This window comes from Suricata suricatta, chromosome 2 (assembly GCF_006229205.1).
Source record: "Suricata suricatta isolate VVHF042 chromosome 2, meerkat_22Aug2017_6uvM2_HiC, whole genome shotgun sequence".
NCBI classification, from domain to species: domain Eukaryota; kingdom Metazoa; phylum Chordata; class Mammalia; order Carnivora; family Herpestidae; genus Suricata; species Suricata suricatta.
Genome location: NC_043701.1, coordinates 158,357,006 through 158,373,476, shown reverse-complemented (window position 1 = coordinate 158,373,476; position 16,471 = coordinate 158,357,006). Strand labels below are relative to the sequence as shown.

Below are 16,471 nucleotides of genomic sequence, written 5' to 3'. Positions count from 1 at the left end.
TTGAATGAAACCACAATTATCTTCACAAGGAAACTATTGAAAGTGCAGAAATGCAAATAGAGATCTTAAAAAGTCTTTAACAACCAAAGGCAAAAGGAGGGGTAGAGACAAGATAGTCTAGTTCTATCAGGGAGACTCGTAGGAGACAGCAATATGAAAAAGTAATGGGCCCTTGTAGAGTAAATGGCTCCTGTTTCTAGCTAATGAGATTTCATGTCAAACTATTAATTGGGAGCAATGACAGAAGCATAGGAACCAATATCAATAGCAAATATCAGTTTTTCTGAGGCATATGATAAAAATTTCCCTTCTTACATTTTTTCTGCCATGGGTCTCTGGGAAGTCATACTCATGGTAACAAGCACAAACCTAGATGCCACAAGATCAAAATAATAAACAGGATATAGTACACTAGACAAAAACTCAAAAACTATTTAAAATAAATTAAGAATAAGAAATACATTTACATTGAAAAAATGATAAGCACAGGGTATCCTGAGTTTCTCAATTATAAAAAGAATACAAAAAGTAGTATCAACCTGAAAGGCTGTCATAATGATTAAATAATAGACATAAATTCTTAAGAGTGTATGATACCTAGTAAATGCTTAACAAATGTTATAACCAGGAGGAAGAATAACTTCATTAGTAAGAGCTCTCAAACTGAACTCATCACCACCTCCTCTCTGCTTCAGCTTCATTTTGAGCACACAAATGTGATAACTATTGGCCAATTAGGTAGCTTTTGACCAGATTATTGATCAGATCTCACAAGAAAACCAAAAGACAGTGTTTGGAAACCAAGATGAGGGAAGAAGAGAGAGTACCTGAGTAGGCACTGGCTAGCAAAAAACATATTCGGACATTTTTTATAAGCAGCAGTCACAAGGCGAGGGCTCACTCGCAGTGACACAAAGATACGAAGTCAAAGATCAGGACAATTCAGAAGTCTTAAGCATTAAAGGAAATTTCTGTGACATAAGCCCTAATGAAAAGTAAAAAATATTTCCAGAGGATACTATAAGACTCTCTGCTAGATCCATTTTTACCTAATTTGAAAACAATTTAAGACTCATCATCTCTTCACCTACCAACTGAGTCAGCATACTTATTTTCATCTCGGTTTATTTCTAGGAGGATCTTGATTTATTTTTCTGTTTTATATGGCATTTAATTCCTCCCTGCTCCCAGTATGGAAATTTATGTTTTAATATTTCCAACTTTTTCCTCATTAAAGGCAGAGATCATTCCCTCTATCATCTAATGCTAAAAATAAAGTGACAGAAAAGAAAGCCACTTCAAGTCTGGGAGCAATATATTCTTGGGCAGGACATTCAGGGCTGCATACAGGGAAGGATGAAATATGAAGAAGATCCCATGGGGGAAGGTGCAAGTTGATGAAAAGGAAATCCTCACACAATTTAAAGGCCACATGTAGAGGAGGAGCATGAGGGTAGTGGATTAAAATGTAATCACATGCTTTTCTTCTCTCCTCATTAATGGAAATGCGGTCTGTGACTGAGCAATCTCTTAACAGCTGTTCTGAAAGATGCCAGGTGACTTATTAACAGATTTACCTATGTTTTTTGAAGTTTAGAATTTGCTTTTGTTCAGACATTCAAGGGTCAAACTGGGAAAATATCTACTTCTTAGAAAAACATGAATAAATAAGAGCTTCAGTTTTATTGCCTTTGCCCATTCTCCTGATACTATTGTTCTTTCCTTCTTTAAAAACAACCCAAACACACCTCTCTTCCCAAACGACATATTGATTGTAGTGAAATAAAAGAACTCTTTTTGAGTTTTTCTGCAAATGGGCTCATAAAAATAGGCCTAGAGACAGTGACTTAAAACCAGACAAATCCAGATCTCTAACCCTGTCAGTCTCTCCATCAAGCATACTTAAGGCTCAAGAAGAAAAATTAATGCCCAAACAGCCAGTGAGGCATATAGTCACAGAAACATTTTTTATCCTGGTCACACCAGGTATCACATAAGATACTGTCAAAGTCTTTGATTGACCATTATTTAGAAGGGGTTCTAACCTTTTAAAATCACATAATGATTAACATCAGCAACACTACATCAGGGATCTTGGACCACACTCATGATGGCTTCTTTGTCAAGTAAACAAAGAAACTATGTTATTTTGGTTGCCTGGAAGTTCATATCTGTTCCACCGAAATGCAAATATCTTGAATCCCTATGAAAGGGTGTGGATCTCCACATAAATGATATCTCTGTTACAGAGAAAGAAGGGGCTGCTGCACTTGCTGGAATGTCTTCAGCTTTGTATCAGATGCTTCAAATTTGGTTTCAACCAGGCTTCCAGTTTGCCAAATGCCAAACTTCATGCTTTAGCAAGAGGAGAAAAGTCTAGATGCCAGGAACATACTAGACCTCTCAGATAAAGGAGTAGAAGCATGCTTCAGTTGGACTAGGGTTGGTCCTCTTTGTTAGCACCAAACTCTCATTATTTAGTTCTTCACAGACTAAATCAGCTTCTCTTAGAGAAGAGGACCTGGATACTGAGAAGGAATTAAAGTAGATATTAAGGTAGAAATTCCAAGGCCAAATATTCCAAGGTCAGGCAAAGCAGCATCTGAGGCCAGTACAAGAAAGTTATGGAAGTCAACGGGCAGCAACCCTGGGGTACTTGAGCTTTCCAAGTCTTTTGCCGGCCTCACGGCCCTACCTGTACCCCAATCATGGGCACCACCTCCTCGATCCACAGCAAGTCCAATGGAGCTGAGATTCTAGTTTGTCGATGGTGAATCCGGCGTAGCCGCAGAAGGTATAGGATGATGGCCAGTAGCACCACCAGGATGCAGGCGAAGAAGAGATAGTGGTTGTAGACAAAGGAGAGACGGAACCAGCTACCATGGGCCTGCCGGACACCTTCTTGCCGTAGATCCCTAGGCAAGAGTTTGAAGGTGAAAAGAAATGTTAATTTCAAATAGAAACATTCATGATGATTTAAATGGCCAGTGGTGTTATACTATTTATTCCATCCATGGAAATCTGCTGATACCAGCTCCACAGAGCAAGGAAAGCTGAAGAACATCTCCAGCCTTAGGACTGCTATGTGATTCCTCCTGTACTTTCTTTTCCAGGGCCTGCTGAGAAGCCTCACAGGCCTACATCCTCCAGAATGGGGACAAAATTAGAGGACAAAAAAGTGAACAGTGAGATAAGACTGATCATCTATAACCTTAGTCTTAACAGTGGTCCCATCCCATTCTGTAAATACCTACATACGGTTTGTAAATATGGTTCTAACAAGAATAGGGTGGCCCCTAAATCCAATCAAGAAATCAGAGTATATTGAAATGCTTAAAAAAATTGGCTGTGCTTCCTGAGGGTTTAGGACATATCTAAAGAAAACGGTGGCCTGATCACCTGTATTGTAATCCAGAAAAAAATGAGGAGACATGTAACCCAAAGTGAAGGAGCCTGTCTGCTTAGAACAGAAAGCTGCACTTTGGTGGTCCAGATACCAGATCTATTTTTGTCTTGTTTGACCTGCAGTGTTTTCTCTAAATGTGAATCTCCAAACTGAAAGACTGCTTATAAAAATATGGATTTCTGGCTTGTCCTGACAAATGAGACCTGGCAGATGCTGGGACAGCACTTCTGCATGACAGGAGTCAGCCCTTCATCTGGAGCACATGCTCTGCAGCTTCCCACTTCTCTCACATCTATCAGCTGCCTGGTTTCTGGGTTTAAAGAAACAGGCAGCAAAGATTAAAAATTCATTTTAGTTTATCCAAAATAATACAGGGGAGAGAATACTTAAACATTATCTCAAATATCTTACATAAATAGAGCAAGACATCAGGCTATTGTACCTTAATGAAAATACCCCCCTTAAAGCATCTCATGTGCTTTGTTCTGAATTCTGGCCCACCAAAAGTCTAAGTCAATGACATGATGTCTAGAGTGGCTCCACCCATTAGGAAAGATTGCTTTATACAGACAGCCTCCCCTAGCCCTCTAGTCAGATATTTTCTACAGTAACCTAAGAATGACACTTTGTTTTGTCAGTCAGTGTTTTAGAACTGGTTAGTAAGAGCTCAATCCTAAAGAATGATTTATTATGGATAAACAAATAAAATTGCATTCCTGAAATTGCAAAGCTAAAGAAAGGAGTCCAGATTAAATTATCAACCTTCTTTCTGTTTCAATATAACTGGTTAGTGAGAATAGTTCATGGGGTAGTAATACAGGGAGGTTAAATTGGATGCACTTTTGAGGGAGAGAGGTAACTTAAGAAACCTATTCTGAGACACCAATATCCTCTGAGTTCAAGATGCCAGTTCAGTCCACTTTACCTGAGGGGTAAGAATCGTGTTTTATACAGAATGGCTCCCAGTGTCCACTGAACTTCGCGGTCATAGACCAGCTGAGCTGTCTGCAGGTGTGGGTAGTCATAGGGAAAGTGGAATCCTTCATGAAGGACTTGGTACATCCAAGCTGATTTAAAACACTGATATCTGTGTGACAAAATAATAAATATTTTTTTAAAGAAGGAAAAAAAAGAACTAATGCTTTCCACACACTCCCAATGGATGTCAAAAAAGATCCATCTCCCCAGTTCACCTTCCTCACCTCTAGGTGGAGCCAAATCTGAGCCTACTTTATCTTGATGTTTACCACAAAAGTGCAGGAATACCTTTATGCCACAATGATATTGTTGACTGTGTTTTTCTCTTTCTCTTTATAAGAGTCCTTCTTTTTAAGGAGCCTGCTGTAACTTACATGATGTCTGGGATTTGTTTCCAAACAACCCAATTGTGGTAAGACGGGAGTAGAAGGGTGGGAAAATAGATGAAACAAGATTGGCCAGAAGTTGGTAGCTGTTAGCAAAAGAAGCAGGGTAACAGGTATAAAGAAATTGATGATACTATCTTTTTGTTTGTGGTTAAAATATCTTAACTAAAATGTTTACAAAATGGAAGGACCGGTGAACCAAACTGGCAAAACACTGGTTCCTCCTGAAGCTAGGTGTGGGTTTATATTACTGTTCTTTCTACTTCTCTGTGTGTTCAATATTTTAATTAAAAGTTAAAAAAAAAAAACCTTACCACTTTTGATTTCAAACCACTTGGAGAGAACCTTTTGGTAATTCTGGTTTCCCTTGGCTTCACCAAAATAGGCTCACTAGTTTGGTCCCTAACATTCAGAAAATCAAAGTCTAAAATAATCACATTTTCATTTCTCCTTCAACAGAAAATCCCATCTGTATTCTTGCTTGCTCTCTCTCCCTCATTATAATCTGCCATCGACATTTTCAGGCCACATCTTAGGGAGAAAAGGAAGCTACTTACTTGAGTCGATGCTCATCTGCATGTGATGAAAAGAGGCCATTCTTGAATCTCTGAGTTAGGACTGACCAAGCCATGCCACAGTAATCCTGGAACAATCAGAGAAACAGAGGAACATGAAATTGAAGCCAAACTAATTTTCCTACAGTTTCAGCTGTTCCACCTCTAAAGTTACTTGTGGGCTACTAATTGACAAAGGAAAACAGAAATGCCACATTCATTTCCTGGACACTGTGCAAAGCAAGTGCCAGAACACAGGCTGCTGGGGGTCGCCTTTTTATTCCCATCACCTCAAGTCCATAAAAAGCCAGCCCATCATGGCTCCTGAGCCTCTTTGGCTTTAGAGAGGGGTAAGGTTAGAACCGGGAATAGCAACATCAAAGTCAAAGGGAGACTCATTCTACTCTGTGTAAGACAAGCAGGTAAAGCAGATGGAACAGAATCGTAAAATTCTACCACTGGCCTGTCCCCCTGCTATAGTTCTCTCCAAAGAATCACTGTTTTTGTCTGAATGTCTACTTTGTGCCAGATGATTTTCTAGGTACTGGGGAGATCTAGCAGTGAACAAAACAGACAAAACTTTCTGTCCTCATGAAGCTCACATTCTAGTGGTAAGATGGAGAATAATACATAAACATATACATATGTAATACATATACATGCATGAATACATGTGCACACACATATTTACATATAGAGTGTGTTATATGACATAAGTGCTCATGGGAAAAATAAAGCAGGAAAGGGAAATAGGTCATATTGGGGAGGGCTGCAGTTTTGGATATGGTTGCTAGGGAAGGTATCATTGGGAAAATAACAGTTGAGTCAAAGTAATAAAAAAGTAAGGGAGCAAAATTATCTTTCTTTCATCTGGGAAAGAGAACATATGAAGCCACTAGCAAATTGAGTAAGCAGTAACTTGAGCCCTTTGGTGTTCAAGGGAATAGAATTTGAAGAAGTTTTAAAATGGGAGAAAGATGTAGGCCATGAACAGTTAGGCAGCACTAGATGCTAGAAAGGAAGAGGAATGTAAGTGTATTGCCAGAAGCTGGAGAGGAAAGAACAAATACAAACCAGGTTTTCCTCAATATTTCTTAGGGACTACCTTTAGGGAACAGAATAATAAGCATAGTACAGATATTATTATATCAGAAGTCTTCTATCCAGAGAGCCCTAGAGAATTGTAACAAAGCAGAAAGAAAAGAATAAAAAAAATATAAAGTCAGATTATTCCCATAAGTTTCTCTGGTAAAAGAGAGATCAGAAAGATAGGCAAACCTTCAGAGATGAATCTAAATTAAAGGAGCTACAGAAAACTGCAGAAACTTTTACCTGTTCAGGTAACTAATGATTTAAGTCTATGAGCTGCTAATGTCCTGTATATGCTCTAAATGAATTTTTATTTCTTCTGCATTTTAGTTTTAAATAGTATTTCCACTGACATTGCTTTCCTCAGTATCTTTTTAATATTCCAAGTGACCCTATATACCACTCTGGCCTCCGAACAAACCAAGAAAATCAAAGTGGACTTGCCCACCTGTGTGACATCATTTCCGAAAGGACATTACAACTGAGAATACCAAGTAAGGGGAAAAAGATCTGGGGATGACACTTTTGACCACAAACATTAAATAAGATTATTGGAAACCTAGAGGAGAAAGCATCAGCCACCACAAAAATTTTGGAGCTGGGTGATAACTGGGGTGACAGGACATACATGGAAACCTAAGCTTAATGAACTAGAAGACAGCATAGCCCACTGGGCTCCTTAACATCTGAGTCCACTTTCTCATCTGTAAAACGAAGGCTATAGGGCTCCTCCTGTGAAGAAATCAGTGAACTCAGGCGTACAGAGCCTTTTGCACAGCATCCGGCACAAAGTTAGGCATACAAAAATGGCTGCTGCTGGTATGAGTCATCTTTACTATAAATACTTTACCTGAGCAGCCTTGGCAAATGTCGGCCCATGATAACGGCCACCGATGCGTAACACATCCTCTGTACAATAAAAAAATTCGGAGAAACCATAGAACTCGCTGTTGTTGAAGTCAATTGGTGATTGGTAGATGCCGTTCAGCGAGGCCTGACTGGAATTGGAGCGAGCCAGCAGCGGGCTCAGCATTGCTCCACAAGAAGCCCAGTCTCCTCTTCCTCGGATATGCAGCACCTGGCTGTTCCTCTCCAACACATCCGTGAGTCCCACGGGCAGGCAGGGATCCAGAAATGGATTGTCTGGACTCAGACCTGTCTTCTGGCCCAGCAACCTGCCACAATGACAAAAACAAATAGAACACATCACTAATACATTCAACCTCTTCTAAGAAATGCCTATAAGAAACTTGGTCAAAGAATGTGCTTCACAGATATCTTGTTTTACATGGCATCCCTAGAAACAAGAATGGAGTATCAACCATGCAGCCACAACACATGAACATTTACCTTAAGCAAATTCAATTTAGTAGAAACAAAGGAAAGATGGAAGGATGGAAGGAAGGGATGGATGCATGGATGGATGAAAGAGAGGGAGGCAGGGAAGGAGGGAAGGAGGAAGGATGGAAGGAAAGAAGAAAAGGAGAGAAGTATGACAGGGATCAAATTTTGTTCAACCTTTTAATCAACCTGTGTATTTCCCAATATATACTGAAACTAGAGGTATTAATCTGCTGGTCTCCATCTAGTCTTTGTTTCCACTGTCTCTTAGAAGTGCCAAGATCTTGCCACGCTAAGTGTGGTCCAACGTTTAGCAAAACACCTGGGAGGAGGTAACGAGGGAAGGTCAGGGGAGTCTTCCGAGGAGGAAACTATGTCAGTGATGCAGTGACAACTGCTGGCCATAGGAAGGACCTGCCTGGACCCACATGGGGAGGGCAGGTGGGGGTAGGTTCTAACTCCTATCCTGGCCATCATACGGTTCTGGCTATTTCAAGTCTGCATTTGCCCAGCAACAATATTCCTGTTCCTACAGAGATTAGATATGGCTGAGGACGGAAATTAGTAGAGACCAAATAACTCTGCCAACTGCAGTTAATTTTTCATCAGTTCCTAAACAGACAGATGTTGAAGGGTGGACTTCCTGGGATGAAGAAGCTGCCACCAAAGACTCAAGAAGGTAATGGGAACACGGCAATACGACAAAATGCTCTGGAACAACTAGAACCTAGTTTAAGGACATCAACTATTAAAAAGACTCAGAAAATCGTATAAAGAAGAAAGAACCATTCCGTTTTGACATCCCAGGAAGCATGCATTTCTCTAGTAGATTAGCAGCTACACAAGATGATCAGTCTTCTGAATTAGGAACTTAGCAAGAAAATACCAATGCACACATTGGTGCGTGGTGGCAGCCACGATGCAGCCTGGCAAGTTCTGAGGCAGGAAACAGCAGACAAAGAGAAAAGGGCACCAGAACAACAAAGGAAGGAAATGGAAAAGGAAGCACCGCAGCTAACAGAGATGGAACAAAACAACACTGGTGTAAAACTTTCATAATTGCTCTTTGGATGCTGTACTGCCAACAGGAGCGATCGGAGCTCCACAGCCCAAGCAGCATCTGTACAGATGAAGAGTATTTTCAGAATGCGAACACACTGCTTGGCTTTAAGGCACTTGTCCATCACCCAGGAGTCTCCTGAAATACCTTGACCTCTTGGTAATTGAGACTTACAAAAACAAAAAAGAATTAGGAGACAGTATTTTCTTGAATATGGTCCCAAATAAGACAACTGCTGTGGAGCAATTATTACAAACAGTCTATACCAGTATGTCTTCAAATTAGTATTTCTAGCAAGACAAGTGGGGATAAATAATTTTGTGGTGAAAAAAACCTCTGCAGTCTTACACTCCCTTCAATGCGTATTATGATACAATAATTTTAAATACTAATAAACAAAAACCCTCACAACTATTTGTACATTACAGTCTAAATACTTCATGTGATAGCCAAATGAAGAATCAGTGATCTGTCCACGCTGCAGGAAAAACTGGCTATTCTGGACTTAATGAGAGAACAATGTGAAGGTTAATTCTAACTTCACATGCTTTTTATCTTTCACATCCACTATGGAAACACACTCCCACGTGAGATGCAACTCCACTGTCAGTGAACAAATATGTCTCCCATGGAGAGGGAACTGTTAAGAGCTACGTTACGCTGCACATTGTAAATTAATAATTTAGCCTCACTTATAACTGTGATACCATTTCTGAAACAGAACACAGCAAGAAGTCACCACAGTAAGCTGCTGTACTTTTCTGAGCCCTAAGAGCAAAGACCAGGGGGCACCCTAACCTAGACAAGTGGGACTACGAGTAGAGGGTCTCTATTAGTAGTGACACTACCGCATTGACAGGAGTGGTCAGGAAGGAGGAGGAAGCAAAGACATCTTAGTGGGATATGAGTATTTCTTCCTAATACACTGTATTTCAGAGGGACAGATCCCCATGTCAAAAGTACCTATTTTTGGTAAGCGTTTCATTCAGCACAAGGTCCTCGTAGCGCTGTCGGGCAAAGTTGCCCCCAAACCCCAGGAAGGTTGTGACATACACCCTATACACATGTTCAGTGTGTTGCACATCACAGCCCAGGTTGAATTCCGCTAGCAGGATCTTTGCTTCTTCTTCCTATAATACAATGCAAAGAGAAAAAAGGGGACTTTTGGTTGATTTACAGAAAGCTAGGACGTTACCAATATACCAGTCTTCGTGTGCTTCAACTACTCTTTAAAATATCTTATAGCATTCTTTCATTCTCATGGCAATATTTTCAACAAAGACACAGAACGACAAGCCTGCACAAAAAAGTACAGAGACTAAATACCAAGTTAGAGACAACAACTGTATCTGTAGTTCTCTACAAGGCAGAATCATTATTACAGATGTCATTTTCTTGCATGTACTTTTTGGACTTTCCAGTTCTCCAAAATGAGAATGTACTAGTTTTACCATCAGGGAAAAAAAAATCCTTTGATAAAAATAAGTTTAAGGAATTTAGAAGATCCTCCTGAGACCTATCCTACGGGTTTTTCTAATTCTATTCAAGAAGCTTTAATCTACCCAATGACGAGGACTAGGACTGGGAAAATTCCACTGTATAGTACCTCCAATGGTGAGGTGATGAATTTTTTTTTTAACTTCAGGTCCATGGGCTGAGTTAATCATACTCCTCAGTTCATGGCACATTACTATGGCAGAGCCCCATTTTGTTTTATCTACTTACTTCCTGTTATCCTCATACTCACCCCCATTCCCACTCCCTACAGGCAGCCATTCTAATGTGCTTAATGTAACATGTATCTGTACATACGGCTGTAAAACAAAATTATTATTTTGAATGTATTCATTTTTAATTAACAAAAATGCTATTGTGCCCAGAAATTTCACTAAGTCTATATATAAGAGGACTGAAAAGTATGACTAATCAAAAATGTGGAAGTGAATGTTCACAGCAGCATTATCCATAATAGCCAAAAACTGGAGACAAAAGTCCAAAAGTCCATCATCTGATGAATGGATAAACAAAATATGGCACAGTCATACAATGGAATATTATTCAATCATGAAGAGAAATGAAGGTCTGATCCATGCTACAACAGAGGTGAACCCTGAAGACATTTTGCTAAGTGAAAGAAGCCAGACACAAAATGTCACATACTGTATGATCCCATTTATGTAAAATACTCAGAAGAGACAAATCCACAGGAGTCATAAAGCAGATCAGTGGTTGTCAGAGCTGGAGGGAGGAGAATGGCAAGTGACTGCTAATGAATGTGGGGTTTCTTTTGGGGGTAATGAAAATGTTCTAGAATTCAATAATGGTGGTTGCATTGCTTTTTGAATATGTACAACTCTGTGAATAGTCCCCAAATAACCCTACTTTATATATTTAGGATTATGTATATTTTTTAAAGTACTACTGTGTTATGTCTCACTGTTTCTTTCCTTATTTGCCAAGCACCAAGACCCATCTTTAAGACTGTTATATTACTGGCTACATCTAACTTGTTGCTTGCAAGAATACTTTCTATACTACTGTTGCTTTCTAAATCTGCACAAGCAGAAAAGTCATTTGTTTAATACTTTAAGGATAGGTGCCACTTGCCAGAACAATGCCTTCATCGTACCTGTTGACTATATACTAACAAATAAAGACTAAAATGTCTTACAACCTAGTCCCCCAAATTTCCAACCCTTGCAGAGATCCCTTCTGATAGTTAAACCCACATTTCCGACAATCTGGATATTTAGACATATATGCTCCTCAGAGATCTCAAATTCATCATACTGAAAACTGAATTTATTGATTGCAAGGACTTGGGCTACAGACCAGAAAATCACTCTCACCCAAACCTCCTAGACCATACTGGTATTCTTAGACCAGATCCTAGACTGTACTGATATGATATATCAACCGGCCCTTTACCCTGGGGTCTCTCACAGTGACTACGTTCCTTACCCTACCAGGTACCTAGGTGGAAACCTCAGCATCCCTGGCCATCCCTCTCTGCCCTACCCACACCATTACACTGTTGTTGTTCTTTTAATTCCAAAATACTCCTGAAATCTGTGCCCTCCATTCCATTTCCACTTACATTGCCTAGTTCAACCCTTATTGCTTCTTACCCAAGGTTCCCTGACCTACATTTCTTTCTTATACTGAACCAAAATTATTTAAAAAAAAAAAAAACCCAGATTGAATCTATTATCAGTCACATAATGGAGCTGAAAAGGACTTTCAGAGTTTAATTATTTCATAGATGATGAAACTGAGGCCCATATGACTGCCCTACTCAAAAACCTTTGCTGATTCTCCTCCATCTACAGATATAAAAGTGAAATTCCCTAGCATGGCACACAAGACTTACCATCTACGTTCATCTTATCTTCCTAGACTTACTACACTGGAGAATCCTACACTACAACAGGCGATTCTACATTCCTTGAACATTCTGAGCTCTTTGCTGTTTTTTGTGCCCTTGTGCATACTGTTCCCTCCATACAGGTGGCCTTCCTCAACCTCCACATTACAAAAGCTTACTTATCATCCAAGGCCCAGGTAAATACCTTACCTTCCATTAAGCTAGCATGACTCCCGTTCATGAAGCAGGGGAGTAGAGTGGGACACTACTGATACCTGGTAGAGGCCAGGGATGCTGCTAAATATCATATCACACACAGGACAATCCTTGACAACAAAGATTTATCCAGCCCAAATAGCCAATAGTGCCAATGGTGAGAAACCTGGTTTCGATCAAATTATAGAACTTCCATAGTCTCCCTGTCATCACAGGTTGTCCTCACTGATAGATTATGAGCTTTTGGGAGCAGTACAATAGGTCCCATGCCCTGCACACAATAGGTGTTGAAAAACTGTCTGCAGGGGCACCTGGGTGGCTCAGTCGTTTGGGCGTCTGACTTCAGCTCAGGTCATGATCTCACGGTTTGTGGGTTCAAGCCCCGCATTGGGCTCTGGGCTGACAGCTCAGAGCCTGGAGCCTACTTTGGATTCTGTCTCCCTCTCTCTGCTCTTTCCTTGCTTGCTCTTGTCTCTCTCTCTCAATAATAAATAAACATTAAAAAAATTTTTTTAACAAAAAAAATGTGAGCTGGCTGAGATTTTAAATAAATAAATAAATAAAAACTGTCTGCAGCTCTATTTCTTCTCTATGATAAAATTCTTCCCTCAAGATATATATATTCTTAACATTCTAGTTAGCTACGGATTATTAGAAGCCCAAGAATGGAATCACAAGTAAGGGAAAAGAAATAACATTTAAGGTACAGCATGTATCAAATAATGTACTCTAGGATTTATATGAATTATCATGTTTATCTTCAAGTAGCCCCAGGAGACAGGGAGCATAACTGCTATATTTGTTAAACATTTAGCACATGTTGGTAAGTTTGTTAAGTGCTTTATATACACGATGTCATTTATCTTCCCAACTTCATGAAGTGGATACTATTATTATTCTCTTTTCATATAGGAGGAGATTATAGCTCAGAGAGGTAACCTACCAAAGATAATATAAACTAGTGAGTATCTGAACAAGTATTTGGACCCATGCAAGTTGGTCTAAGTCCAAAGACAGTGCCCTTCCTTCCCCAATACTGGCATTTCTAGCAACCTAATCTCCCTAAAAGGTAAAATACCTGTTTTCGAGGGAGGACAGAGGCTGAGGTAGGAACTTCATATGCAATTTGGAGAGAGGCTCCTCCCATATCCAGTATGCCTACTGTCCTTCTGCGCCCTGTTGCCAATTCCTGGGGAGCCTCAGCATCTGATTCTGAAATAAAGGAACAGAAATGGCCTAGTAATTAAAAAATCAAATTAAATCAAAAATGAAAAAAATCAAAATAGAAATCCCTTAAAAAAAAAAAAGAGGAGCAAACAAATAAATTAATCTCATTGTATCAACTATGTAATACAAAGAATTCTTTCAAGTAACAATATTTTCACTATCCCTTACAGGATGTATCTTAATGACAACAGAAGCAAAAAATATTTTAAACTGCACTGTAGAAGTTTTATTGATAATAATTTTATTGGTATTATTTTTAAGCTGTGAAACATGTGTTATGAAATAAAGCAAATAAATGTTACATTAATATGTTTAGGTACAAACACTCAGCATAAAAGAAAAAACCATAGAAGTATAAAATCAAAGATATTAAGCAATACCTTATAATCTCTTTAAAACGTCTTTTTAATTTACACCCAAGTTAGTTAGCATATAGTGCAGTAATGATGTCAGGAGTAAGTAGATTAGAGTGATTCATCCCCTGTCTATAACACCCAGTGCTCATCCCAACAAGTGTCTTCCTTAATGCCCTCTGCCCATTTAGCCCATCCTCCCACCCACAACCCCTCCAGCAACCCTCAGTTTCTTCTCTGTATTGAAGAGTCTCTTATGTTTTGTCCCCCTCCCTGTTTTTATATTATTTTTTCTTCCTTTCCTTTATGTTCATCTGTTTTATGTCTTAAATTCCACCTAAGGGGCGCCTGGGTGGCTCAGTCGGTTAAGCATCCAGCTTCAGCTTAGGTCATGATCTCACTGTTCATGGGTTTGAGCCCCGTGTCAGGCTCTGTGCTGACAGCTAGCTCAGAGCCTGGAGCCTGCTTCAGATTCTGTGTCTCCCTCTGTCTCTGACCCTCCCTGCTCGCACTGTCTCTCTGTCTCTCAAAAACAAATAAAAGACATTTAAAAATTGTTTAATTCCATATATGAGTGAAGTTATATGATATTTATCTTTCTCTGATTTATTTCCCTTAGCATAACATCCTCTAATTCTATCCAGGTTATTGCAAATGGCAAGATTTCATTTTTTTATCGCCAAGAATACTCCATTATATTTATATACACCACATCTTTATCCACTTATCTGTTGATGAACATTTGTGCTCTTTCCATACTTTGGCTACTGTCAATAGCGCTGCTATAAACATTGGGGTGCAGGTGACCCTTCGAAACAGCACACCTGTATCCCCTGGATATATACCTAGTAGTGTGATTGCTGGGTCATAGGGTAGTTCTATTTTTAACTTTTTGAGGAACCTCCATACTATCTTCCAGAGTGGCTGCACCAGTTTGCATTCCCACCAGCAGTGCAAAAGAGTTCCCCTTTTTTCTGCATCCTTGTCATCATCTGTTGTTGCCTGAGTTGTTAATGTTCGCCATTCTGACCAGTGTGAGGTGGTATCTCATTGTGATTTTGATTTGTATTTCCCTGATGATGAGTGATGTTGAGCATTTTTTCATGTGTTTATCTGCCCTCTGGATGTCTTCTTTGGACATTTCTATTCATGTCTTTTGCCCATTTCTTCATTAGATTATTTGTTTTTTGAGTGTTGAGTTTGCTAAGTTCTTTAGATTTTTGGATACTAACACTTTGTCATTTGCAAGTATCTTCTCCCATTCTTTCAGTTGCCTTTTAGTTTTGCAGATTGTTTCCTTCGCTGTGCAGCAGCTTTTCATTTTGATGAGGTTCCAATGTTCATTTCTGCTTTTGTTTTCCTTGCCTCTGGAGAAGGGTTGAGTTGCTGGGCCCAAGGTTAAAGAGGTTTTTGCCTGCTTTCTCCTCTAGGATTTTGATGACTTCCTGTTGTACATTTAGGTCTCTCATCCACTTTGAGTTTATTTTTGTGTATGGTATAAGACAGTGGTCCATTTCTCTGCATGTCGCTGTCCAGTTTTCCCAACACCATTTGTTGAAGAGACTGTCTTTATTCCATTGAAAGTTCTTTCCTGCTTTGTCAAAGATTAGTTGGCCATATGTCTGTGGATCCATTTCTGGGTTCTCTATTCTGTTCCACTGATCTAAGTGTCTGTTTTTGTGCCAGTACCATCCTGTCTTGATGATTACAGTTTTGTAATACATCTTAAAGTCTGGAATTGTGATGCCTACAGCTTTGGTTATCTTTTTCAGGATTGCTTTGGCAATTTGGGGTCTTTTCTGATTCCATACAAATTTTAGGGCTGTTTGTTCTAGCTCTGTGAAGAATGCTTGTGTTATTTTGATAGGGACTACACTGAATATGTAGAATGCTTTAGGTAGTATGGTCATTTTAACAATATTTGTTCTTCCAATCCATGAGCATGGAATATTTTTCAATTTTTTTGTGTGTCTTCTTCAATTTCTTTCCTAAGTTTTCAACAGTTTTCAGTGTATAGATTCAGTGTATAGATTTTTCACCTCTTTGTACAACCTTATAATCTTAAACATGAACTGGAACTATCACTATGAAATCATAATTTCTTTTTCTCTTTCACATATTTTCTAGCTCTGTCCACTGAAAGGACTTGGAAGCAAGGATAATCTAGGAGCAATAAGGACTGCTGGCATTCATGGTTTCTAAATATAATTTTTCAATAAAAGAAACCAGGGCTGCTTAAAAAATATCTGATGCTAGGTCTAAGGTAGAAAAAATACAAAACAAGCTTGGAATATACCTTAGTGTGCCAAAAAGCAAGGGAAATATAAAAGACTACTGGGATGTTAAAAAGTATAGAAGCCAACCTAAAGGTGTTCCTACTGGCCAATGATGGTATAATTTGAGCACTGAAAAGAATGATGATGTGATGGACTATGATGCATCAAACACATTAAAATCTACAAATTCATAACGATACTAAAAAAAAACTTCACTAGTT

General features: G+C 39.2%; 1 protein-coding gene and 1 pseudogene across 1 annotated transcript in view; one reads left to right on the top strand and one right to left on the bottom strand.

The window, feature by feature from the left end:
- Positions 1 to 261: 261 nt before the first annotated feature.
- The window catches only part of ENTPD7 (ectonucleoside triphosphate diphosphohydrolase 7), a 42,732-nt gene continuing 26,522 nt past the window's right edge, over positions 262 to 16,471 (bottom strand). The window contains exons 8-13 of the mRNA XM_029932355.1: positions 13,473 to 13,606; positions 9,778 to 9,944; positions 7,264 to 7,588; positions 5,328 to 5,413; positions 4,332 to 4,493; positions 262 to 2,915 (exon numbers count right to left, since the gene is read on the bottom strand). Of these exons, the coding sequence (XP_029788215.1) occupies positions 2,684 to 2,915; positions 4,332 to 4,493; positions 5,328 to 5,413; positions 7,264 to 7,588; positions 9,778 to 9,944; positions 13,473 to 13,606 (1,106 nt within the window). The 3' untranslated portion in view covers positions 262 to 2,683. The remainder of the gene's footprint in view (positions 2,916 to 4,331; positions 4,494 to 5,327; positions 5,414 to 7,263; positions 7,589 to 9,777; positions 9,945 to 13,472; positions 13,607 to 16,471) is intronic.
- On the top strand, positions 8,212 to 8,813 carry LOC115285766 (annotated as a pseudogene).